Here is a 26,582-nt window from a genome sequence, read left to right as displayed (position 1 = left end):
AGCAGTTTGAAGGAAAACAGAGCGGCGTGCACATGTCCGCTGAGCGCCGTTCGGAGCCACGAGTTTCAGGCTCGTCGTGTAAAAAGAGGGAAACTTGGGGGTGAAAGTGCTTTTAAAGAACGACGTCGGCGTGTGAGAGAACGTGCCTTAATTCAGTAGAGGAGCGGTCACCTAGAATAACAACTTGATAAAGGTTGAAGATATAATAAGAGAACTTGTGTTCATGTTATTTTAAAGTCAATATATTTCATCAAACAAAAGGCTTGTGGTTAAGGATTAAAAAGTCCATTTTGTCAACATTTCAATAAATGCAAAGAAAGAAGTATGCTGTATTGATTTGAATTAACAGATCTTCTTGATATTTAAAAATGGTCAAAACGTAATTTCCTTTTCCATTTTTTCCTTCATTCATAAAATATAAACTGAAATTTCAAGCATTTTTGATCATTTGATCATTGATCATTTAAAAAAAAAACTTTTCAAAGGCGATGGCCTTTGAAAAGTTTTTTTTTTAAATCTAATCTTAAGATATACTGTATATTGTTTTGGGGGTTTTTTATGTACAAAGTGAAATTAAAAAGAACACAACAAAAAAAACATATATTAATGGCATTGCACATTTCACTGAATGAGATTAAAAGGAAAAACAACTGTCCCCTCCTTTTTTCATTTTTTGAGATGCATGTGCAGCATAATAATTGCACACTTCATATTTTTGCACCTGCTTGCGACCATCATTTCTCGCAGTCTGACCGTGCCTCATTGACAATCACTTGTTAATAATAGATACTCCTGCTGGTATTTCTTCTGCTGGTACTGCCACATGCTCACTTGTTTTCTCTTGCTGCTTACTGTGACGACTTCAGGGCTGCTGCAGAGTCTTTTATTGAGTTTCGTTCAGCTGTGCCACAGATACAGATATTAAAAAACAACACACACACACACACACACACACACACACACACACACACACACACACACACACACACACACACACATTACATACAGGTTGCAGTTTATTGCTTTATATGAACAAATCTGCATAAAACCTGTGTGTGTGTGTGTAGTTAATTTCTATATTTGCTTGTGAGATAAAGCTTTCGCTGCTGCTCTAAACCTGCTAAACTGCTCTCTGGAACATCTTGTCTTTGTTTAATAGTAATAAAACATAAATCCTTTTTCATCCAAGATGAAAGCACCAGTAGTGTATTATTATAAGACCTCGCCACACAGAGACGGCTATGTAAAAGTACTATATAACACACAACTGCACTGGGTTTTATGTTTAGCGTGGTGATATATAATCTCTTCATATAATCTCTGTACTCTGCATCCCTTCAAAACTATGCTTCGTACAATCCATTGGAATTAATTCGTAGGTCAAGATATGTAATGAGGCTCACATGTGTGCATGTATGGGGAAAAAAAATCAATTCCATTTGCAACTCCAGGGTCAAACCTTTGAGTTGAAAGCAATGGGAGGTTGAGTTGGTGGGATTGTTGTGCCAACATTTCTGTATTCATTCATATTTTGTTTCCTTATTGCTCCAGTGTGAAATGATAAATTCATCAAAATCAATTGCTGTAGATCAATTTAAGTATTTGGGTTTTTTTACAAAACATAAAATTCAGCCTTGTAAATGAAGGATTTTTGTCTCTGTTTTGTAACACTGTGAAATTATTCATCCAGAAGAACCTGTTTTAGCAGATTTTTTTCTGAAAAAAAAGGAGGGAGAGTGTGTGTGTGTGTGTGTGTTTCCCCTTTGTTGTTTCGTCATTGATTGAAATCCATCCTGCACTTCCCCCTTCACATCTCGCCTTCCCACTGTCTACGTTATCTTGCTCACGTTCATTTGAGGCCGACTCCATAGCCTACTTGTACTTTGACACACATACGCACACACACACACACACACACACACACACACGCTCAGTCTCGTATTTCTATCCTTGTGGGGACCTTCCATTGACTCCCATTCATGTCTAGCCCCTAACCCTGACTCTTACCCTAACCCTAACCCACACCACAATAAAGCCTAACCCTAAAGAAATGTTTTTGCACTTTTACTTTTTTCAGTAACAACAACATGGTCAAGAAAACACTGTTTCTCCTACTTAGGACCAGAAAAAGGTCCCCACAAGGCACGTCGTTCCACATTTTGCTATCCTTGTGGGGACATTTGGCCCCAACAAGGATAGAAATACGAGAACGCACACACACACACACACACACACACACACACACACACACACACACACACACACACTTTTTGTTTCTGCTGGAGTCTACTTACATTCCTTTCAGACTCTCAGGGTGCAGCCCGGGGACCTCAGAACTGTTAACGTAGATCATAAATCAATGTTGTTGTTTTTGTCCTGTTTGTGCGTCTGTGCGTACGTGTGTGCGCGCGTGTTGACACTTTCAAGGCCCTGGCTAATATCTGAGTGTGGTGTAATAATGGATTACCTGCATGGACACCCCTGGGTACACAGCGCTCAGGGTTTAACTGGAATAACTGAAAGCTTTGGTGTTTTCCCTCCGCGCCAGTCGACTTTCAAACACCAACACGCGCTACTCACGATAGGAGCTCGTTTTATTGTTCCTACCGTTGTTTGCAGAGCGGTTTTTGGGGTCAGGAGGTGTGCAATAAAGCAATTAAATTTGACACTCCTTGATCTTTTGCAAGGCAAAGACTTGCAGCGATGGCTTTTTAGACAGAGCAGCACCGCAGCAGCATTTAAACGCCACACATCACATCCTCACAGTTCAGGAAACCTTGGAAATATAACAGGTAATAGTAGCGCCGCTGCTTTTAAATGGGAAATCAGGATTCAATCTGTTGAGCTGCAATCTTTACCTGTCCTCCAAAAGTTACTTTTTCGCTAAACTCCTGTTCCAAGTTGGCTCTAAACAATATCCTGTGTCACAGACTTCATTCTCCCGTGTGTCTCTGACACTGACATGATCGTTAATCAATACGGCCAATCGAGAGCAGCTCAATTTAGGGTAGAATAATACTGAAGACCAATAATCCTTCCAATCGTTTATATGGCCAACATTATGCATAAAGTTTGTGAGATTTGTGGTGCTTAAACATTTAAGGTTTGGTTTGTGCTTTCACCAGTAACCTGAGTCGAACCAAACTAGTTATCATACAACTTTAGTTTCACCTCTCTTCAGGGGTAAAGTTAGCTCTCCATCACTCCTAAAACTTAAACAAACAGCAGCGAGTTTGTTTTGAGATAAAGCAGTCCTCCTGCGTTAACACTATTAAGGACTGTGCCAGATCCGTGACTTCTTGCGGTCCCCCGAGTGAAGTTTTTATCACTTCCAGGAAAACTGCTGAATCACCAAGTGACAGAATCACCAGGCAATGACACAAAAAAACTGCAGGCCTGGTTTAAATCATTATTTTTATTATTTTTTTAGGCATTGGTCAGAATGTATGTTCGTTGATGCTGGGAATAGATCTGAAAAGCAGGTTGTTTACTATTTGAGGTGTAATATTCAGCAGCTGGTGTTACAGTATGTTAAATTCTGCATAACAGGAGCACATGGCCGTCAAGCTAGACAGGAACAGACTGGATGTGATGTAATAACCAGTGGTTTTAAGCCAGCTACAGGTGCTGTCGTTCACAGGAATGTTGAAAATACTGCATCTCAAAGGCTCTGCATGACAGCTGCAGGAGGAGGAGGAGGCAGGAACAGAACAGGCTGAGGACACTGGAGGCTGCACCCTGCACATAAAACCATGTCCCGGTTACGGTGTTTGGAAAAAGAAACTTTTTCCAGCCGTGAGCCTAAAAAAAGATGGCGTCGACACATCTAGTCCACAACTGGGACATGTTCAGTTGCTGTGCTCATTCATGTCTCGGCGCTGATGTGTTTGTTGTGTTCCTGATGCAATGACTCATCCCTCTTGCCGTATGCCGCCCTTGTCAGTGGCTGATGAGTCACATCGCGTCCCGTTTCCACCGGGCAGCAGTCCCTTCTCATACCACAGCACTTTCACCCTGTTGCATCTTTAGACAGAATTAAGCCGTCGGAACAAAGTCCCGCCCCCCCGGCGGAGGCCTCCTGCTGTACTGAGCTGCCAGCCTGAAGACTGTTCAGACTGATGATAGCTGCCGCTAGATATTTAATGACTAGATATTCTGCACTTGGCGAGCGCGATGCTCAGCTGTTGAGTTCATCAGCAGCTTAAATGTGGCAAGAACAAGCGTCTAAGAGAGTTAAATATACATGAGATTTGGGTCTAAATAAACTCTAAACTTTATTTGAATGCCTTGTTAAAATGTTAAGGAAGCAGAGTACAGTTAGAGCGCCATTGCTCTGAACCCTAAAAAAGTTAATTGTTAGCGAATGTAATTCTCAAGGAACTCATAATAGTTTATAGTAATAATAAAAAGTACACACACATAAGTGGCCTAAAGTTAGAAAAAAAAGGTTTTCAGCTTTTGTCTGACACTAAATTACAGCATCTGTGCTGAAATCGTGACATACAGCACCATAAACGTGCTCTGCGAGTCAGAACGCTAAAAAAGTTGAGTTCATCATCCTGTTCTGGCGCATCCTGTCTTTATAAAATCAACCGTCTTATCACCTTTATAGCGAGAGCGGCCTGCAGCGATGGGGGGAGCACTGAAAAGTTCCAGACAGTTCTAGCTTCTGATATTTGAGGCTCCAGATATGCATGACAACATTTGGCACCGCACCTGATGAATATATGCGGCTGACATTTTGCAGGCATTACGGTCAGAGGTTAAATGGACTCCAGTAAGCCATTAAACCGTTTTCTGTTGCTTTAACCTGTTGCATTCATAGCTGGGTTTATTATTAGGCAGCTGGGTAGTATTTTCCCTGCTGGGAGATTATTGTGCTGTTCTGTCTGCTTGTAATCGTCACGTGGAGATGTTGGCCATGGCACAAAACCTCATGCTCTGCTTTTTTCTGCAAGCAATCGAAAGCAATCATGGAGTCATCACACAATGCGGTGGGCCTTAATTTTAAGCTTCTTCACTGTCCTTGCTTCAGTCTTTTGTATCATCCTGTTCTATCTGTGTTGCTGTGCACAAGTCACCTTCACCGTGCACCGCGTCTCCGCTATTATCTGCTGGTATCAGTGCGTCACGCGTGGCTCACTGCCAAGCTGTGTTTTCAGTACCAACAACTGTGTTTGTGGAAATCTGGAAGTAACTGTAACTTTGGTTCTGCTTAAAAAAAAAATCTATATTCTGAAGCTCACTTTTACCAGATCGTCGCTCACTTGTTGAAACAATCCAAACATGTCATGTCTCACGACGTTATCGGCTGAAGAAATAATTCTAGTACAACACTGGTATCACCCAGAACTCTTCAGGGGAAAAAAGCCCTGTTTGTGAGTGAACGTGCCTCCCACACCCTCACCGTTTGTTCCTGTTCAGTTGCTGCCATCAGGGAAGAAGTGTTACAACATGCTGGAGAAAAACAAAAGTGTTTTCACAGTATCAAATGTATTGTTTATAGTATGTTTTAGCTGTGTAATCTCTCCGTCTCGCTGTGTGTGTCTCTCCCTCTCTCTCTCTCTCTCTCTCTCTCTCTCTCTCTCTCTCTCTCTCTCTCTCTCTCTCTCTCCCTATATACCTGTTTTAAGACTGGTGTGATTAGACACACACACACACACACACACACACACACACACACACGCTACCTATCATTAAAGTTCCCTGCATATAAAATGCTCCTCCTGTGAGAGGGTAAAAGATAAAGGGTGTAATTGAGTCCATTGTTGATTAGAAGGACGGATGAGCGTACGCTGCGGCGCTGATGGCCTCCCTGGTCGTCATGGAGGCCGGCCACTCTGCCCTCAGAGGACTCACTTAAGCTCCCAACACAGCGGAGTTTAACACTCCCACACACACACACACACACACACACACACACACACACACACACACACACACACACACACACACACACGTAGATGCCTCGATCACCCAGGACCAGAACCGGAGGCCCAGAGGATTTCCAGTGTTGCTCAGTGACCTGTTGTGACCACTTGTTTTCTGTAGCATTAACCTTCCTCTCCTCCTCCTCCTCCTTCTCGCAGTAATCACCTCTCGCCCGTCCACTGCAGACCACAGGTGGTAAAGTAAGTGAACTTCAGTACTGTCGCTTTAAAATGCATTGCACTCGTGATTCTGTGATGAATTAAAGTATAGTTATGACATCTTTAAACATGCCTGATCCTCTTCTTTGTGGCTGTCTGAAGCTTCCTGGACAAAACCATCCGTTCAACAGTGGAGCAGCACCTGTTTGACATCAACCTCCCGGAGGATCCGACAACTGCAGGAAACTGTGTGTTAAACTCGCGTCCGTCGAGCCCAAGAGTGGCGCCAACGGCCCGGCAGAGACGCCGGCAGCAGAGGGAACAGCAGGAGGAGTACACCAGGCAGCCGGACAGAAAAAGGTACAGGATGGAGTCAGTGGTCACTTCTGTTTACTGGAAATATTGATGTGCTGCTCAGATGTTTGTTCTAGCTCGCTGGCCTTTGTCTCCAAGGTTTTCTTGTAGTGAAACTTCCAGTAATAAAATTTGGTTTCTGCTTTCCTCCCACAGTCTAAAGACATGTCAGTGAGTTTTAAGGACAACAAAAGAAATAGGTTAAATAAATATTCTCTCCTGCCGTGTGAGTGCTGGGCTGAAGCAGCATCCAATCTCAGGACTGCACAGCTTCTGTTAGCTAAAGACTCGCCTCCAGCCAGTTTGGTTGAATTAAGGTCTCAGTACCTCCCTTATTAACATGCAGTAATGAGGAGGAGGTCCTCAGGAGATCCGTGATGAACGGGTTTCAAACCTGGGTCCTCCACACTCCGTCGAGACTTAAAGCTCGTGTCCGGAGTTTCCATTCCTTTCCAACGTATGTATCATTTTTCAACAGAGCTTCAATGTGTCAGTCTGGTTCGATACTACAGTATAATATTAGCATAAAGCAATATAAAAATTTATTTATGAGCCCCGCCTTCGTCTCATAGACCCCCATGTTATCCGAAAAAGCGCCGGTCAGCGTCAGCCAATAGAGTTCGAGCTTCCGCATTCTCGTGCCGTCAATCAAAGTGTGCACGCAGCCAGAGAGCACGTGCACTCGCCCAGGCAGAGTTAGCTCCGCAGCAGCCGCCCCGCTTACCTCGGATATATCCATGGTCTGCTGAACATCCACCGTAAACAGCTAAACATGTAGAATGCTGTAGGATTCGGAGGCTCTCATTTTCACCCGACAGATAACTCGCGTGCACAGTTAAAGGGGCGTGGCTTGGTCGCTCATGAAAGCAGAGGGAGGGCGGAACCTGAGACTTTGGATTAAAAAAAACCCCTCTCTCTTTCAAAACTCCGGACACGAGCTTTAACCACTAAATTATAGTTGAATAAATATTAAATAATTGATGAAAATGCATGAATGTGGAAATCCATTCACCCATCTTCTCTACTGCTTTATCCTGTTTAGGGTTTATTTATTTTTCTTTAAGTTATTTAATAAGTAGTTTTGCAGTTGATTTATTGGTTTGCTTATTTTTAATCCCTCAATTAGACCAATTATTGAGCTTGAAATACCTGTAAATGTGATTCAGGACGTCTTTACTCATATGTAACAGTGATTATATTTCAGAGTAATTATAGTTTTGTCCAAATAAAACGTCTGAACAACTTAGTAGAATTTTCTAAAAATGTGCACGTTACATATTTTATTTCTAAATTAGAAGTTAGTATATATTTGTTTATTTTGTATGTGCATTAATTTATGTCAACAACAGCTTCAGTGAGCTGTGAAAACACATGCAGTTATATTACGAAAAAACTTAAGACAAGCGCAGTAGTGGAGTTACTTTCTGAAGCCTGGCCTCGCTGTATTAATGCTACACTAACACTACCCGTTGTTTTGGTTCTGGCTGTAGTTTCCTGCTGTGTGGTGAACTTGACACAGAGCAGTCATAACAACTGGAGTCGTCCTAATCCTCGCTGAGCGAAGTCTGGGAGCTCAGTGACACACGGATTAATGAAGTATCTCAGCCCAGAGCCTTAAAAAACTGTCAATAAGAGAGTGGACAGTAAATAGAATTATCACAAAAGCCAAACAGCACACTGCTGGAGAAGGTATAATAAAGGCTTGTGGATGACATTGACATTTAGATTTCAGTGTGAAGCTGATAAAGACGAGCCGAAGAAGGGCGGACGTCTCATCTCTTCTCTCTCTGTTTTCATTCTGGTGCGCAGATCTGCATCCATCAGGGCTGACACCAACAAGGAGAACATCCCATCCGGCGGCAGCGGCAGCAGCGTGGGGGAGGACACGGGCAGCGGCGCAGACCCGCAGGGAGGGAGTGCATCAAATCAGCAGACCCCGAAACCCAGGAAGTGGAAGCACAACCCGACTCTCGTGCAGCTTATCGACAACCAGGCCGACCTCACAGTGAGTCAGCACTTTCCCATCTCCTTTTAGAATTCACCACCTTTCAGTCATTTTCTCTCTCCTTTCCTCTTTTTTTTCTTTTTGTAATTACATGTTACTGTAGACAAACTGTGTAAATGAGTGAGACACAGCAAAATGTTTTGAAATCAAAGATGGTTGAGGTTTATGTTTCTCACATTTGATTTGTAATGTGATTTATAAGAGTTGAGTATTTAACAGAATAGATACAACCAACTCAAAGCTCGTGTCTCCAGCATACCAGAGGAGAGCGAAGGTTTCATTTCCGCTGCCCGTCTTTTCCATTTCCGAGCCTCTGAAAATAATTGTCAGGAGCAGCGAGCAAGATCCGCTGAATGAAGAGCGAGTAAGAAAATGACGGGAAGCTGTGCAGCTGCCTGATGGCCCCCCTCTCATTCTGCCCCTGCTTGTAACATGCGGCTAATGTGGTCCGAATGCAGGGCCCGGTCCTGAGTGCACAATTATCTGGAGCTTTTTTTGGACACGATGCTGAAGCCAAGAGGAATCCGTCCTTTTAAATTTTAGCAAGATAGCATTTTCTAAGAATTGGCTTGAGGGGGAAATTTAGATATAATCACTCACCTAATCTAAATAGTGGAGATCTGCTATGGTCCAGTGTCACATTTCAAGTTCATTTCAGCTCAGAGGAAAATTTTTGCATTGAATGGGGAAAAATGTGTTTATTTTTTTATTTTTAAGCTCTGCTGAAAAGAAAAACTTTATTTGCAATGAAACAAAACCCTAAAGGTCAAATAGAAACTGGCGCAATGGGCTGAATAAATACATTTCAAACAAATAAAAATAACCTTTATTGTGCTCATTAAACAACACTTCTTCCAACTTGACAAGTATAAGTCACATTTTTAGAATTTTGTCAAACTCTGCCATTGGAATGCTATTTATAAATCTAATTTTACTGCAGAATAAACTTATGTTGTCCATCAAAACATCTCATTTCCATTATTCACACTGGTCCTGCTGTGTTTTACTGCCTGAGATCAGATGAGAAAAACAAAACGTCTTGCTCAGCTGTCTCTGTCATGCCGACCACAACACAGAGCCTCGAACCCGGCAGTTTTGCGCCGCACTCAGACCTCAATACGAGGAATATGTGCGAGCAGCCACAGTTACGAGGACATGGTGTGAATCTGTGTCGCTGAAACACGATGAAGCTGCCATAACCCGACCTCTGCAGGCTCCTCTTACCGCACAGCCCCATGAAGGAGCGAGTCAGAGTATCACTCTCAGTCGGATCATAATTGACGCTAATGATAAGTTGGGCGTGTTGATCCGCCGCCTGACTGATCGAAATAGATCTGTTGAGTTTACACACTCAAAGAACAGAATCTGAAACTGGTGGACAGTTTTTATTTGCATCCCCCCCCCCATAGTGCCAACTCCTTATGTAACTGCGCATGTGGACGTGCATGAGATAACTGTCAGAATTGCGAGTGGGAGTGTGGCGATGAGAGGGTCTGTGTGAACAGTTGTCTCTGTGAATGTAAGCTCTGTAGGTCAAGAGCCACTGGGGCTAATCAGCAGCTCTGTAAGCCTCTCCCAGGACTGCTGGAGGTTTACGGCGTGAGACCTGTGTGCGCAGAAGCTGTCTGCTTCAGACGAGCAGTTAAATTATATCAAATATGTGCTGACGACACATTTTATTCAGCAGGTTGATATAATTAAAACTTATCGCCGCTTAGTCAGAACATCGACCCACTCCTCGCCTCTCGGGCGCCATCGGGCTGGATGGGAAGCGTCTGCACTGCCATTTTCATGCCTCTCCAGAGATGTTCCAGTCCGAGCTCCGGCTGGGCCACTCCAGGTCAGTCGGAGTTGTCCTCAAGCCACTCCGCTGATATCTTGGCCGTGTGGTTGTTGTCCTGCTGAAAGACGAGTCGTCGCAGCAGCCTGGAAGTCAGGAGCTCTCTGGAGCTGCTACACATCCAGGATATCTCTCGTGAATTTTCAATAGCTATATACTGTATGTCTGCACAATCTTTAATTTTCAATCAATAAATACAGGAGATGGTTTTAAACCGACATCATTAGAAGTGATATTAAACAGGCTGCTTCGACCTTGAAGTTTGCGCTCTAGTGTGGTTCACACTCACACACTGGCTCCAAAAAATGTAAACAAAAGAAAGCAGGTCAAAGGTTGTAACAAAACCTTCATCGTCTCTCTACACAATGTTGTATCGAGCTAAATGCAACGCTCGATGGATTACTGTGGAGGTATTTTCAGCAGCTATGAAATCCCCTTAAAATAAGACCTCAAGGAGTCAAAACAGCAGAAAATCCTCCAATGCACACAAACACCAACAATCAGGGTCTGCTCGAAGGCAATGGCAGGTTTTTTGTTTTGTTTTGTTTGTCCTGTAACAGCTGAAACATCAATCTGACTGCAACTGAACCAAGGCAAAAGTCTGCTTTTCAAGTTGCTTCGAATTCTGAAAAAAAAAATATATATAAAAACAAACATTAAAAAAATCTAAAAGTTCCTACTTTCATTTGTAGGAAGTCTTGTAAATCCTGAGCGTCTGTCACGTGGCACGTGAACTCAGAGTAAAATTTGACCTGATTCGGTTCACCGCTGCGTTCCTGCGGCATCCGTGCAACAAACACAATGGATCCATTCAACGTGATCCAAAATGAAAATGTTTGCTAATTTCTGTATTTCCTCGAAAAAATGTTGCGTCTCCAACTGGTCACAAGTTGTCGGAGGTTAGTGAGACAGTCTTAACAGAGTGATCACAGTGAGCCTGCCTACATACTTTAATGAAATCAGTGGTTATCAATACAGAGAAAGGAAGGTGGCATCAGAGTGATTGATCGCTGAATAAATGAAAAAGAAAAAAAAAAATCTGGACAAATAACTGATACTGTTTAAACTGTTCCAGAAATTAAACTGTGTTGTTTTGTTTTTGTTTTTTGCATATAGTTGAAGGAATGTTTTGGTGAAAGACCTGAAGGAAGCCACATGGACACATCTCAGAAAGAGTAAGCTTTTCAAAATGGACTATTTTCCCCCAAAACTCACCTGAGTGACTACTTTTTATCAGTTGGCTGCTGACTGCTGCTCTCATCTGACTTTTATCAGTTCGGCATGTTTATCTGATAAGAGCAGGCAGCAGAGAGACGTGAATGTACAGTTTACACTGCTGACTGTGAAATCTAACATACATGACATCAAGTTGATTTTGTCACACTGCTGTCAAATCTTTTCTCGCTATATTGGTTTCTCTGCTGTATTTTCCAGGAATGCGATTTCAAGAAGAGATGGCGTTTCCTCTGCTTCGCAGGTAGGTTCAGTTTCACCAAAACCTTTTTTTTTTTTTTTTTTTTTTTTTCATAAAAGGTGGTGCAAAGGAGTTAGGAAAAGGAATAAAAACCAAGGAGGACAAAAGATGCTCTCTGCAGCCAGTACTCCAAACAAAATTACCACTTTTTTAAAAAAATATATATGAATAATTCAACTGAGAGGTCAACTTCTCCCCACTCAGTTTTGTTTTGACCAGTGTTGTTACTAATTCAGCTTTTACTGAACAGAAACTCTGCAGTTCCACAGAAGCCTGTAATTATTTCCCCTTCGACACGGGGACGTTTCAGCGTTCCCAGAAATAGGGATTTTTCCACCCTTATTGTGTACTTAGAAAGAAAAACAAAAATCATCATTTAGCATGCCGTTTGAAACACTCTGACACATGTATTGATCTGAAGTTCTGGTGATCCTACCAGAGTTAACAGAAGGAAACGAGCCACCTTCTCCATCTGCTCGTCTCCAGTTTTAATCTCTACCAGCGCCTCTGAGCAGATTCATGCAGCATGACACCAATATGGAGAGCGAATCTTTGTCCAAGCGGCGCAGATGGATTTTTGTAGCAGCGCAGGCTGCGCCTCTGCTACTGTGAGACCGAGCCGGGCCATCTGGAGCCGGCATGACGCCACCCTCCATGTGGAGCCTGGTGCAGCACCCACGTAGCCGGTCATTAAAGACCCCATGAAATGAAAAACACGTTTACCTAGTTTCTACTGGTATATTTTGTTTCAAATAATGGTTTGAAAAATTGAGTTTCTCTTTTCAGTTTTAAGTCTTATGACTCGTCCTGCAGGTGAAGGTGTTCACCGTGTTCTCATCCAGTACAAAAACGTGCGCAGCTTCGCCTCATTTCTTCTGGATTTTTCTTTCTCTGCGAGTTAAAGCAATTAGTGAAATGATATAAATGGCCCTGAGTTGGATACAGTGGTATAGAAGAGCAGTTGACCTCATGCCCTGCAGCTGAATAGACAGATGTTACAGGGTATTATATAAAACAGATGTTATCTTATCATACATGGACTTTTTTTTTTACCAGTTGTAAAAAAATGAAGTTTTTGTTCACTACCTAACCACTCAATTTTAAATCTCTGAAAATATGAAAATGTCTCCCATTTATGTGAATGTTTTTTGAATGGATCTTGGTGCAAACTAACCACAAAAGTCAGGGCTGTGAGGATTATCAAAAGGTTTTTATTTTTTGTCATTATGGAGTTCTCTGCAGGCATGCAATGATCACGTGACACTGGGAGACAAACAGTTCAGCGACACAAAGCTCCTGTGCTCAGACTGCATGAACAAAATTAAGTGTAAATGAGCAGAGAAGACGCTGTGAGACACTGACACAATAACATGGCGTCAGTGGACTGGTGAGGTGATGAGTGGATCTAAGACAGGTGGAACATGGGTCTGGTCAAGGGAGAGGAAGGACACACCTCCAGTACACAAAGACACACAAACAAACCCATGATGAGATCTTTGTGGGGTTTTCCCACTGATGTAATGCATATCTTGACTCCGACGTTAACAGTCATGTCCAACCCTGACATGAATCCTAACTTAAACTCAATTGCTATTTTAACCCTATATTTAAAAATATAAACCCTGAGACAAGTGTAAATCGGTGAGGAAGGGTACATGTTTTGAATAAATCAGGTTGGACCCAAGATGTGTAGTGTGCACCAAGTATTTGAGGCTCACAGACAGAAATATGATACCAACCACACATGCAGGAAAAAAAATGATAAAAGAAGAAATACACCTGAAAAGAAATTGATTCCTTCTTATGGAACTGAAACAATCAGTAGTTGGTATTAAAATGGATTTCAAGACAATCAAGTCTTTGATTCACACCCTCATCTCATACATGAGTTTGTTTGACCAAAGCACAATCTCACAATCTGACCGCAGCTTTTCCCCAGTGCTGCTGACCCAGACTGATCTGATGGCCTGAATGTATCGGAGGTTTAAGAAGGTTGGATGAACGATGGATAATGCTGTATTGTATCTCGTCGTGGGTCGAATGGCTGGAAGCTGACACTCAAAACATGTTGTGGCCACAAGTGCTGATAGCAGGAAGTGAAAGCTGCGTTCTTCTCAGCAGGTCAAATTGACTGTTCAAGAATGACAGCAATGCTCAAAAACCAACAAACGCTGTTGTGTGGCTACAGAAAAATAATTATTGAGAGGTTGTCTGGCTTCCGTTGTGTTCAGATGAAAATTGTGCAGAGAGCTTGAACTCGTGCACAGTGAGAGACCGACGGTTCACAGCAGGATAGGACCTAAATCTGTTTCCACAGTCACGTTTTGAGAACGTGTCGTCCTTATGGGAACAAAAAGCAATTTCCCTCTGAAACAAAATCATCACATTTTAAGACATGAACGTGAATTAAGGTTAGGTGTAAGTCAAGGATTAGGGTTATCTTGGTTTTGGGGAAAATCTCTAGGAAATTAATATCAGTCATTGTGGTGTTTCCTCAGAAGAGGGAAGTGTGTGTGCTTATTTGTTTGCCATCCAAAACCTTGTAAATTCCACTGCGTTTGTTCGCTGGGTGTGTAAACCTTCCAAACATAGCTTAATCATTGTTTGACATATTGTCTTGTTCACTCAGCGCCTAAACACACACGTGCAGTCCCTGTGTCTGTCTCACCAGCTGCACCTCCAATAATGATATGATCACAGCTCAACATTTTGGCTGATGTTCCAGGGGTGTGTGTGCTCGATGCGCCCTGCTGAAACATCTGCGCTGAAGTTAATCTGTGCAGATTTCCTTCGGAGCATCTGAAGGACAAACTGATTCTCAACTATCAGCTCTGTCCTTTATTCAGTGATTCATTTGCATATAAAAAGATCTGATGTAATTTTATTTGTGTTTTTCAAGGGAAACTTTTTTCTCTCTCTCAAAATCAGATTATACACAATGTTAGTGATTGGGGCTGATGGGGGAGTGAGGGCAATAATCGGGGGGAAAAAAAACCTGTGATTAGCTGAGCTCTGAGACTCAGACATCACATAATATTCAGCCTGCTAATAAAAAGTTACGTAAATGGATTCAGGGCTGTTAATACAATGTTTAATTACAAAGTTGGGTTGTTTTTGTTATTCATTTTAGTGAAACCTCTGGATTATATCTTCTCAAAATGAACGACCCTCACTTGGGATTTTCAATCAATTCAAAAGTCGTGTAATAGTGGAAAGACAGAGGATGGCGGACAGGACTGTGTGGGATGGAAGAACAAACACACTACAAAACACTATGAGGTTATGAATAGATGCAGTCTGTCAGTTCCTGTCAGATGCCCCAAAGGAAGCAGCCCAGTCAGGTGAGGCATGCACACATGCAATCGGTGCAATGTTGAGACAAATGTTAACCTGGTAATAAGTTAGTTAATAAGTTAGTTTTGTTGTTTTTAACCATGATTTCATGGTTAAAAACAACACTTTGCTGTTCGCTGCTTTGTGAAAGTGATGTAAATTTGACATATATGAGATTAAAAGACTGTTTCTTCTAAATAAATTATTAAAGAAATGTCTCACCCACTTGTTTTTACATTACAGATGCTATTTGCAGCTCATTCGGTAAAAAGTACCGAGACGCTGACGTAAAGAGTTACATGAAAAAAGTGACCTATATGATATTTTCCTAGACGGACAAGACCTGTCTGGTTTGGTTGGTCATTTACAGAACTATTTTCCATTCTTACACCATGCAGGTTTGTACAGAACACAGACACTTACAGGGCATTGCAGACAGAATATCAAAACTCAACATCAAAGGGGAAAGAAGAATTCCAAAATTTTTCCTCCTTCACTTATATGATCTGTGTTGTGTTGATCTGTGTTTTCTTTGAACTTTTTATGAGTAAATGTTGATAAAATGCTTTTAAAGTGGTTGGGATAAAAGAAAACTAATCTTAACAGCATGAACATTGTTTGCGTTACTGATCAAATAACATCATTTAAGAATATATGACTGAATGAGGACTTTCACTGAACTAATGTAGACTTTTCCACTCAAAGCCGTGTGTTTGGTGGTATATTTTTACAGTATCATTTCACGTCAAGTGGGAACAGTTCAGTACTTTTCCCTCTGCTGCTCAGTCTTTTAGAACTGAGCTGAGGTTTGTACCCTTTAAGCAGTCTTAGTGCCAGGTTGTTTAATTGTTGCACGGCGTGTTGAAGTGCCGCCACAAACGGACGTGCCTTTCCCCTCAGTGTTGTTTAAGGGATTAAATGCCGAGTGTTGACTGAGTGAATGAGAGCACTGTGTACGTGCGCTCGGTGGGAGGTTTCTCGACTTGAGAACAGTGACAGTAAGTGCAGCTCGGGCAGGGAGGGAGGGGCTCACACGCCGCACGTTCTCCGCGGGCAACAGTACCACTTTGTATCCTCTGTGATCCAACACCACTCCGGTTTTATCTCTGCTGTCACAGCCGAGGGAGCTCGATGCCGTTTTTGATCCGGCACTAAAGCACACATGAGACCAATTATGCTGTCCTGCAATCTCTCAAAACTTAGTATCACGAACAAAAAAACAAAACAAAACAAGGGCTTTTGTGACCAGATTGCAGTGCACCCCTTCCAGTAAGTCTGTGGTACTTGTGAGTCTCGATAGCCATGTGTCTAGATATGTTTTCCCTAAAAATAGCCTGGTCCCACGCCCAGGCAGAGGAAATGGGACCCCCATGAGGTTTGGCGCTAAATGATCCATGAACATGTACTAAATGCGTGACCAGCCTGAGTGGGATGTTTCTCCAAATTATTTACGCTACGCCAGAGATTAAGGACACGGCTTTGAACCTGCGACACAGAGCCGGAGGGGACGGGTTTTCAGGGACGTGGTTCGGTCAGGGGCGGACAGAGTCCTAAACGTCTGTGTTCAGGTGTACATGCACATCGCTTCATTTATACTCCTACAGAGTTACATGCGTCATTGTTGAAATGCCACTTTACTTTTCTCCAAGTATGGGTTACTTTTTAACCAGAAGTGCTCCAGCTTCACCAGAGATCCCTCCCAAGTGCATGTGTATCGCTTCATGGTTAATGGTGAACCCTGTCATCAGTCTTCCCACTCCCTGCACTCGTGGTTTTTTTTTTTTTTGCATATATTTGCAATACAAGCACAAGAATTATTGAAAATAGTCTTATAAAGTTGTAAAAAAAAATTAAGATTTACAATTTGTATTTGCATTCAAAGTTCTGAAAGTGATTTGTGCCACATATTTTGATTTAATTGCAGTGTGAGGCTCAGTGTGTTCAGACATTCTGTCTGTTTGACACTAGATCATATGCAGTACTCCATGTTACAGTAATATGAGTGTGAGTGAGTGGTTCCGTTCCAGTGGATTAGGGGGAAGTTTCCCTGCTCTCAGACAGACAGGAGATCCACCCAGTCAGCCTACGTGTGCTGGCTCACAATCTGTCTCTCTTCTTTCCATATTTCTTCCTCTTTTCGCCCTCTCATCCCCTCCTCTGTCCTTCTGCTCCTGTTGCTGTGAAACAAACAAGTCCAGATCAGCTCCTGGTGGAGGGGGGGCGGGGGGGGGGTCTCCTCCCTCTCCCTCTCCCTCTCGGATGGGCGGGTGTTTTTGGGGCAGGCCGGGCGGGCAGTGGCTGGGAGGGAGCCCCCACCCCCGCGGCCGGCCCCGCCCCGGCCCGCCCCGCCCCGGCGGAGGGAGTGTCGGTTGAACTTAAAGAGTGTGTCGCGGCGCGGCGCCTGGTTGTTGACGCCGAGCTCTCCGCTCCCGTCCTTCTCTCTCATGGTGCTGCAGACGCTCAGGATGAAGATCCAGGAGCCGCCCGTCGCCTGTGACTCCGGCAGGAGCGGCTCGGACCCGGACTGCGACAAGCCGAGCTGCGAGGACGTCCCCCGGCTGGACCTGACGGCGCTCACCGAGGACAACAACAACAACAACAACTGGGGAGGTGAGGCTGCCGGGAAAAAGCCCCCCCCGTGTCTCGCTGGGGGTTTTCTTCCTCGCTGTTTTTGCGTCTGGTGTGGAGAACGCGGACATGTCCGGGCAGCACGCCGTGTCCTCCGCCTGGGCAGCAGCTGCTCTTCCTCCTCCTCCTCCTCCTCCTGCAAAAGATCCTCTTAACTTCTCCGGGCGCCTATATCTGGAGGAGAAATACTGCAGGCGTGTTTGTTTGCTCTGTTGGAGAGATAAGGCAGCGGTGCACGAGACAAGTTCAAGTTTATGGCTTCATTCGAACAGGAAATGGTTTTGTTTTTGTTTTTTTCTTCTACTTTAACCAAGCAATACAATGTGTGGCAGCTAGAAATGACAGCTGCTGCTGTTCTCTGTTAAAATCGATGGTGGAACGGGGATCAGTGAGGAGGGTATTGATCCGGTCTTTTGCTCCATTTAAAGCCCCACGTTGGCTCCATGTTGCTGTTGTTGGCTGTGCATGTGCCTCGAATGTCACTTGTGCACAAGTTTGGGTGCCACTCATGAAGCATGCCGGGGTCATTTATAGTCACTGACTCATCACGTGCACTTACAAATGCACGTGCTGCAGAAACAACTAGAACACTTCTTCGTTCCAGCTTCTGGGGTTGTTTTTTGGCGCTGGACCACAGAGGAAATAAGACACAATCATGGCACGCTGGGACTCTGCATTGTTTATTTAGGATGTTGCAACACAGCAGAGGTGGGTGGAGTTGTCTCTTTAAACCAGTGAAAGCTTGCTGGAATGGCAACCAACAGGTTCACTCCTACACCTACGCACACTGTAGAAATGCACGTAGCGGCCTGAATTCACGTCTTTCCAGCTGGGCTCTACTCCCACCACTTTGTCCCGTTTTACTATGAGAATCAGAGCAAATCTGCTGTGTGCAGCGAGTCTCACTCTGTTGTAGCGTTAGTAGGACATTGCATGTTTTGTGGAGCTCTCTAGTGGCCAACCCTCTCAGGTCAATAACAGCAGAGCTGTGTGAGAGGCTGCTGTTTGTTCTCTGGCACGTTCTGCACGTATCAAATCATGCAAAGCCTGAAAATGTTTTCCTGGATGCTTTCCACTCTGCTGCTTTAGTTTGGATGAACTGAATTGAAGATGTGCTTTAAAATGTTTTGCAGCCACTTAAATATGTTGTGCTTCTCATAGTTGAAGCCCGCAGTTTAAATGTAAGGGATGATGCAATGGAGGTCAGTTCACTGGGGTTTTTCAGCTCACGTGCCTGTTTTAATATCTGACATTTCCAATCAGATCATCACATCCTGTAATTCTTCCCTCCCCTGTTTAACCTCCTTTTTGTACATTCTGTTCTGCATGCGTAGCTGAGCTCAGGCATCAGGGACGCCACGGGGAGCAGGCATGATCGGCTGCGGCAGGCCGCGCAGACGCGCCTCTTGCAGGTTTTACCAGCGCGAGAGCAGGAACTGCAGTCTGTGTTGCACGTTGAACTTTCTTTTGAGTGGCTGGCACCAATAATCTGCAGCGAGCGGTGCCAGAGGAGGAGTTACGTTCTGGCAGGAAGAGACCAGCTGAATAATCGGATGATAAACCGGTATAATGGTGCAAGTTCTGCACACTGTACAGAGGAAGTGTTGCTATACAAAGGAGCATGTGGACGAGCAAGTGGCATTCGGCAGTGATGGCAGACCTTTGTCCCAGTACAGTTTGTGCCAGTGCATGTCCCGGTGACCTGATATTTCCTCTTCTGCACTCGCCACACTGCCAACATCAATGGGTAGACACGAACCGACATCCTGACAGGAGGAAGCACTTCTCCAGTGTCTTGAAGTTTAATTAACGTTTAGGGATTGCTGCTTTTCATTTATTACAACAAGAACAAGCACTTTGTTCTTTGCTGCATATCTGATTCTCTGTTTTCACTCCATCCTGTCTTTTCTTTCTCCCCGCCTTCCTTTTCCTCTTCCCGTCGTTCCAGATTCTTCCTATATTAGCGCCCCTTTCCTTGATTTCAAAAGGATTTTCCATCCCGGCTGGTGTGATGGTAAGTGGCGAGTCGCTTCCCTCGCTGTCATTGCTGACTCGGCCCGCCACAAATAACATGTCAGAAAGAAAGAGGCTGTCTAAATGACCTTTTCCACTGCATGGCAACATGCTTGACTGATCTGGAACATCGTGTCTGAGTGTCTCACACACACAACAACCTTTAGTGAAATGGCACAATGCCACGTCTTTTTTCTTTTTTTTTTTTCTTCTCCACCCTTGTGTGTTTCATTAGTCCACTTAATCCTGGACCATCAGCAAGCAGTTGATTTAATGGATTAATTTCAAATGCCATGAAGGCTCGGTGGCCGGCCACGCCGCACTAAGCCAGATAATAGGCCTTGAAGGAAGACATTCAGCGTGATTGACAGTCTGGGAGCGAGCACTAACATGCCTCAGAGTGGCTACTCCACAAAATGCACGTACCGAGCAGCAAAGGTGAACCCTCGGGACTCCTAAGCTGGAATTTGAGCTAAACGGTTTCTCATGGGCCTTTAGTCTCCCCGGCTAAGAAAAATATGCATGTGCAGCTTTACACTGGGTGTGCATATTTTCCCGGTTGTATACTGACACCTTGAATGTTTACACTGATGGCTGGTTTCCCTCAGAGCTTGTTTTCTCTCCCTCCATCCATCCTCTTTGTGTGGCAACTTCTCTGTGCGTTTCAAGTCTCCTGGCGCCTTTTTTCTTCCCCCCCGCCCCCCCCCCCCCCCCCCCCCCCCCCCAATATGAGTTCTAGATTAGTTCTCCTGGCACCGGTTTATAACGGTGGACTCTGTGAGACAACCTGATACTCCCCCGTCTAACCTTTTTTTTTATTATTTTTTTTTTTCTCTCACGCGCACGTGCTCCAGCAGACGCGTCGTTTATCCCTGTCGCTGCAGAATGGAAACTAAAGCACAAACTCATCAGCGTGCCTCCCAGCAGGGTCCGTGCCCTGACATTATCCCGCTGAGAGCCCGGGCTGTATTAATAGCCAGGGGACTGTCAGGGGTATCTTCACGGCTATTTTCTTCAGACATAATTATTGCCAGTGGAGACCGGGGTAGCCAGGGGATGAGCCCAGAGAGGGAAAAAGGAGGGAGTGGGAGGGTGGGTGCGACTTACACACAGTTTGAGAACAACAACAACATCTGTGGCAGTCAAAGCCCCAGAGCAAGGTTTTTTTTTTTTTCCCCCTCTCTCTCGCTCCCTTTTCTCCTCCCACAAAGCATGAGGTCCGCTAACTTACACCACAGAGAGATTAAGCTCGCAGGGACAGACGAGGCCGTATTGTGTCTGCAGGATGAGAGGAGCTGCTGGTTTCCTGACGCTTCAGGCTTTTGGATTTTGAGGTTTTGTGTTGATCTTGCGGCCCATTTCTGCACAATGCGTATTTGTTAAAACAACAAATTTAACAATGCATGCAATTAAATCACAGAAAAAAATATTGATGGAGCGGTGGTTTCCAGGGACCGGGGTGAGGGGCAGAGCTCTCGCAGGTTCGTGCTTGGCTCCTCCAGTGAATCCCCGAATAAGACATTCCTAGAATCCGGAGCAGATCTGGGAAAAGTTCCTATTTTTTTTTATGGCTCGTGTTTTGTTCTCTATATTCATGACAGCGCGTCATGAAATGGTCCACAGTCTTTCTCAGTGGAAATCTGGGAAATTGTTTTGGAAAACAAAAAGTTAGGTACCGCGGTGATGGATTATTATCTTATAGTGGCAGTTGCACGTTCGCTCCCTGGTCCTGCATCTTTTAGATGTTTTTCAGCTTCGATGCATTTAAACCTAATGACCTCTTTGAAATAACACAAGCAAAAGTTTTGGTAATAAACAGTCAGATTTTAAACGCATCTCTTCCTGCCTTGCTTTTTCTCGCAGAGCCGGTCCCGGCGTACCCTCTCCAGAGGGAGAGCATGGACCGCGAGGAGGCCCGACTGTCGCCTCACGCCGGCGGGCGTCTGATCCGCCAGCTGGTGGAGGAGGACAGCGACCCCATGGTGTCCCCTCGCTTCTACGCGTACGGACAGTGCCAGCAGTACCTGGACGACACCGAGGTGCCTCCATCGCCGCCCAACGCGCACTCCTTCATCAGGTGAGCGGCCGCGACGGCGCAGCGTGTTTAGCGACGGGAAGGACGGGTCGCATGACAAACGTTCCGCGTCTGTGCAGCCGCAGGAGGAGTTCGTCTCTGGGCTCCTGCGACGACGAGAAAGAGGAGCTGACCTCTGCTCAGCTGACGAAGAGGATCCATATTCTGAAGAAGAAGATCCACAGGTTTGAGGAGAAGTTTGAAGAGGAGCGAAAATACAGGGTAGGTGGTGAGGACCTGAACTCCTCAGTAAAGCTTCAGCAGAGAGCTGATCGGGTATGTTTAGATGTAAATGCTTCATTTTGTGGGTTTTTTTTTTTTTTTGGTCCAGCCTTCCCACAGTGACAAAGCTGCAAACCCAGAAGTGCTGAGATGGGTTAATGAGCTGGCCAGGCTCCGCAAAGAGCTCAAAGGTAACGCAGGAAACGATAATCACTGCTCCGAAACACCGAACCGAAACCTGTAAACTCATAAATATCATTGTTTTTTTTTTGTTTTCTTCCTATATCAGAGCAAAAGTTGTTGAAGTCGGAGGAGGACCTGCCGCCCCTGACCCGCCAGCGCAGCAACACGCTGCCCAAGAGCTTCGGCTCGCAGCTGGAGAAGAAGCCCCAGCAGGAGAAGGTGCCCAAGCCGCCGGTGGACAGCACTCTGGAGGCCATCCTGAAAAAGCTGCAGGAGAAGAGGGAGGAGGTGCACCGCCCCGAGGACATCAAGGTAAAAAAAAAAAAAAAAGCCTCGCCGCACGCCGGCGCAGATGAATAATTTAAAACATCGGCAGCAAACACAGAAGACAAACAGCATGAATTATAAATCAGGCAGCAGGGCTTTAATTTATCACGACACAGAAGTACGTCTGCGTACGTGATGGTTTATAAACCACACACACACACGCGCGCGCGCACACACACAGACGCTGAATGAACTAAGGTCACTTGTAAAATGCGATGAGTCACTTCCCCCCCTCTGCTGACAGGATATGACTCGGGAGCAGATCGCAGCGGAGAAAGTGGCCCTGCAGAAAGCTCTGCTGCACTACGAGAGCATCCACGGCCGCCCCGTAAGTCGTCCTCTGCCTCCACACACACGCACACACACACACGCACGTACGCACGCACGCGGCCTCTGCCTTTCGTTTCCTCTCTGATTGTGACCTATATTGCAAGTGAAGGGTGAATAACGCCCGCAGTGTGTGGCGTTCATAGCCTGCTCTGCTGATTATTTGGAAATAAAAATGCTAATTTCTCCGTGTTTGAAGGGGAAATGTTTCCAGAGGAAAAAGAGATAAACAGATGAACTTTACAGCTGCGGGATTCAGATTGCCCTTTAACAAATTGAGAGAGTTGGAGGGTAAAATTAATATTTTCTGGAAACACATGTTTATAGCTTAATTTATTCAAAACGTAATTGACGTTATAAGATAGGCTCAGCTATAAAACCATTAATGCCAAAATCTCGAGTCATTAACAAATTCATCAGATTTATTTACCAGAAATGGTGCAGGGCCAGAGGGGCGCAGTTGAGTTCATGCTCCTAAAGCCTGGTTGCCGGGTCGAATCGCGCTGACGGGGCTGCCTTTGCTTCCCTCCACCAGGTGACCAAGAGCGAGCGGCAGATCATGAAGCCGCTGTACGACAGATACCGCCTGGTGAAGCAGATCCTGTGTCGGGCCTCCACCATCCCCGTCATAGTAAGTGTCACTTTTTTAACGCCGCCGCACGCCGCTGCCTTCACGTTTCGCAGGCGTGATCACCACGCTGCCGGAGCCCTCGCAGACACGTAATCCCCGCTCGCCGCCCGCCGCGGGAGCGGCTGGCAGACATGTTATCCACCTTCTCAGGCCTTTTAGTCCAGCTTTAGTGGATTTCCCGCTCGTAAAGGAGATTCAGGGGGGGCAGACGACCGGCAGCGCACGGAACGCACATGGAGTGTAGAAAAGAAGTTAAAAAAAAATAAATAAATAAAAAAACCACCTCATTTGCAGCGATTCCCCAAACATCATTTAATTCACTTGGGGAAATGTTTGCGCTCCCAGCCGGCGCGCCGTTCCACCGTTAGACTAATAAGCTTCTTTATTATGTAAGATATGATCTGCGTTATGGACACACTGTTTATATAATGCTGTATCTTTAATCCTCGTCGTGCAAATCGAGTCCCTCAGCTGTAGATCATTCTCCACCGTAGCACACCAAGCATGACTGTACAGTTATGTTATCTTGCAACAAACAAGTCAATTTAATGGAGCATCTGTAATACTGTGAATTAAAACCAGAACCATAAAACAATAGTGGGGGGAAAAAAAACAATCTGAGTGTGGCTTTTCTCCGTGGGGGCGCCTCGGCCTGCTTAACTCCTCCTTCTGAACCGTCACCACAGGGCTCCCCCTCCAGCAAGCGCCGAGGCCCCCTCCTTCAGCCCATTATCGAGGGTGAAACCGCACTTTTCTTCGATGATATCAAGGTGAAGAGCTGCTGCTGTTGCCGCTGCTTGGATAATCAGAAACCCCCCCCCACCCCCAGTCCTGCAACCCCCTCCTCCCTCCCCCCTCCTCCCCTCACTACCATCGACCCTCTAATGAGCCTGATTGCTGCCTGCTGATTGGGCAGCCGCCTGTTTCCTGTTGTTGACGTCCTCAATCAGTAGCTTCAGTCTTTCCGTGGCGATGCGGACGTGAGGATTCGCCGCTGTGTCCCGTCTCCGGCCTGGAATAACACCCCCTCGTCCTTTACGTTGCAGCGCTGAATGACTCGCCGTCGGAGATGTGTGGAGTTGTGACGGAGCAGAGCTGGGCGGGAAACTCATTAACTCCATGTGAACAAACTAATCTCGATTCAGACCAGCGTTCTGCTGATTTATAACCCTGTCGACTAACACCGCACGATCCTCCTGCCCCGCAGTGTCTGATCCCGGGGGCCGGAAGCAATTTGCTCGCCGCACGATGTGGAATCCCTTTTTAATTTTTTTTTTTTTTTTTTTGTCTTTTTTAAATCCTTGCTCTTCCCATCTGACCTCTCCACGCTCGTTTTTTTTTGCAGGAGGAGGAAGACGGCTCGGAGGACGACGGCGACGCCAAGACTCAGTTCACCGTGACGGTCCGGCCCGACCTCAGCGTGCTCAGCTTCCTGGAGCACATGGACGAGGAGGGGGACGGGTTCATCTCACCCGTGGACGAGCTGTCGCCCTCCAAGAACGCGCTGGACATGAGGCTGTCCAACCTGCACTCCGCCACCACGTAAGCCCCTGCAGACGCTCCCCGTCGACATTCCCGCCGCTTCCCTGTCGGCGCGAGGTTCTGACGTGTTTTCCGCTCCCGTGCGTCGCAGGCAGGAACTGGTGGAGCAGCTCCAAGAGGCGAGGGAGGAGAAGAAAAGGATCCGCAAGAACCTGAAGGAGTTTGAGGATCAGTTCCTCAGACAGAACGGGAGGTAAGAGAAAAAAGCAGGAGTTCGTTACACACCCCTGATACGGCGCTGCTCCTCCTCCGCGTTTCCTCACGTCCGCCGCCGTGTTTCCCCGCAGGAACGTGCAGAAGGAGGACCGCTCCCCGCTGGCAGTGGAGTACAACGAATACAAGCACATTAAGGCCAAACTGCGGCTGCTGGAAGTCCTCATCAGCAAGAGAGACTCCACCAAGTTCATCTGAGGAATAAAAACCGTGTCCGGGAACGCTTCAGAAGGACAGTCCAACGCTTCTCGCCGCCTACGTGACATTTTGGATATTTCTCCCGGAGGATTCCCCCCCCCCCCCGCCCCCCTCTGAAAAACACCGTCTCCTGCTCCACCCTTAGACCTTTGTTACACGCAACAAAAAACCCGCCCCAATCACATTTGTACGGCTGATAATTTATTTCTATCCTTTTGAATGTTTTTATTGTAACAGAAACCTTATTTTTCTCACGCTTAACTGTAGAGTTCGTTCAGAAAAAGAAGAAAAAAAAAACAATCCTAGCAGTTAAAAGTTTATAGAGCTAAAACTGTTGCTATTTTTGAAGGAGGATTCAAAATGTTTGTGTATTTTTGTAAGGGAGAAGTTACTGTTTGTATCGGAGTAACAGTATTCACTTAATGAATAGATTCCTGTATTTCAGTTGCGACCATCAAATATTGTCTGAAATAATTTTGTTTTTGCTTCTATAGAAGTTTGATCAAGTACTTTGCTCACTGAAAGAAGTGTTCTCCTCTTTTACTCCGACCCAAAGACGAAGCGGTGTCCAGTCCGTGACCTCCGGCGCGCCGCGCGGCATTCATCTCGTACACGTCGACCCGCTTCGGCTCCACTTATACTCCATTGTTCAATAAGCTACTGTCGTCTGTGAATCGCTGGGATGTGTTTGCCTCACGTTGATTAATGGCGGCCAGGCCGCATTGTGAGACTGGATGGAGGGCGGTAATGGTCACTAAAAGCCCCGCATCCCCCCCCCCCCCCCCCCCCCCCCCCCCCCCCCCTCCGTCGTCCCCCGCCCGGAGTTGGTTTTTTGTAAATATGGATCACTGTGTATGTTTACATTTCTGTGAGCGAGTACTACTTTCCTTTCTTTCTCCAAAATGGATGATTATCAGTGTGTTTTGTTTTTACTGAATGTAAAACACTGGCCAGGCGTAATGAATTTTGAGTGTGTACATTTTAGTACATAAATTGTATTTTGTATATAACATGAATGAAATCATATTTTTACTGACATTTATCGGGGTCTGTGTTCGTTTCTTTGGCAGTTTTTAAGCGCAGTAAACTGAGCACATCGCAGGACAAACACTGTTCTGCTCGGTGCCTC

The 26,582-nt window shown here is 45.3% G+C and overlaps 1 protein-coding gene across 2 annotated transcripts in view; it reads left to right on the top strand.

Annotated features, from left to right (window-relative positions):
• Positions 1 to 26,491, top strand: part of fam13a (family with sequence similarity 13 member A) — a 51,360-nt gene extending 24,869 nt beyond the window's left edge. Inside the window, exons 10-25 of one of the 2 annotated variants that reach the window (XM_030093285.1) lie at positions 6,090 to 6,131; positions 6,252 to 6,449; positions 8,253 to 8,448; positions 11,405 to 11,463; positions 11,723 to 11,765; positions 17,552 to 17,705; positions 21,600 to 21,813; positions 21,891 to 22,032; positions 22,142 to 22,223; positions 22,322 to 22,527; positions 22,787 to 22,870; positions 23,405 to 23,500; positions 24,187 to 24,270; positions 24,846 to 25,042; positions 25,134 to 25,235; positions 25,330 to 26,491. In XM_030093285.1, the coding sequence (XP_029949145.1) occupies positions 6,090 to 6,131; positions 6,252 to 6,449; positions 8,253 to 8,448; positions 11,405 to 11,463; positions 11,723 to 11,765; positions 17,552 to 17,705; positions 21,600 to 21,813; positions 21,891 to 22,032; positions 22,142 to 22,223; positions 22,322 to 22,527; positions 22,787 to 22,870; positions 23,405 to 23,500; positions 24,187 to 24,270; positions 24,846 to 25,042; positions 25,134 to 25,235; positions 25,330 to 25,453 (2,023 nt within the window). In that variant the 3' untranslated portion in view covers positions 25,454 to 26,491. The remainder of the gene's footprint in view (positions 1 to 6,089; positions 6,132 to 6,251; positions 6,450 to 8,252; positions 8,449 to 11,404; positions 11,464 to 11,722; positions 11,766 to 17,551; positions 17,706 to 21,599; positions 21,814 to 21,890; positions 22,033 to 22,141; positions 22,224 to 22,321; positions 22,528 to 22,786; positions 22,871 to 23,404; positions 23,501 to 24,186; positions 24,271 to 24,845; positions 25,043 to 25,133; positions 25,236 to 25,329) is intronic. The other variant, XM_030093286.1, reaches the window with a different exon arrangement.
• The last annotated feature ends 91 nt before the right edge of the window (positions 26,492 to 26,582 follow it).

Source organism: Salarias fasciatus, chromosome 6 (assembly GCF_902148845.1).
Source record: "Salarias fasciatus chromosome 6, fSalaFa1.1, whole genome shotgun sequence".
Taxonomy (NCBI): domain Eukaryota; kingdom Metazoa; phylum Chordata; class Actinopteri; order Blenniiformes; family Blenniidae; genus Salarias; species Salarias fasciatus.
The sequence above is the reverse complement of the archived record's forward strand: the minus strand, read 5'-3'. Positions and strand labels throughout refer to the sequence as shown.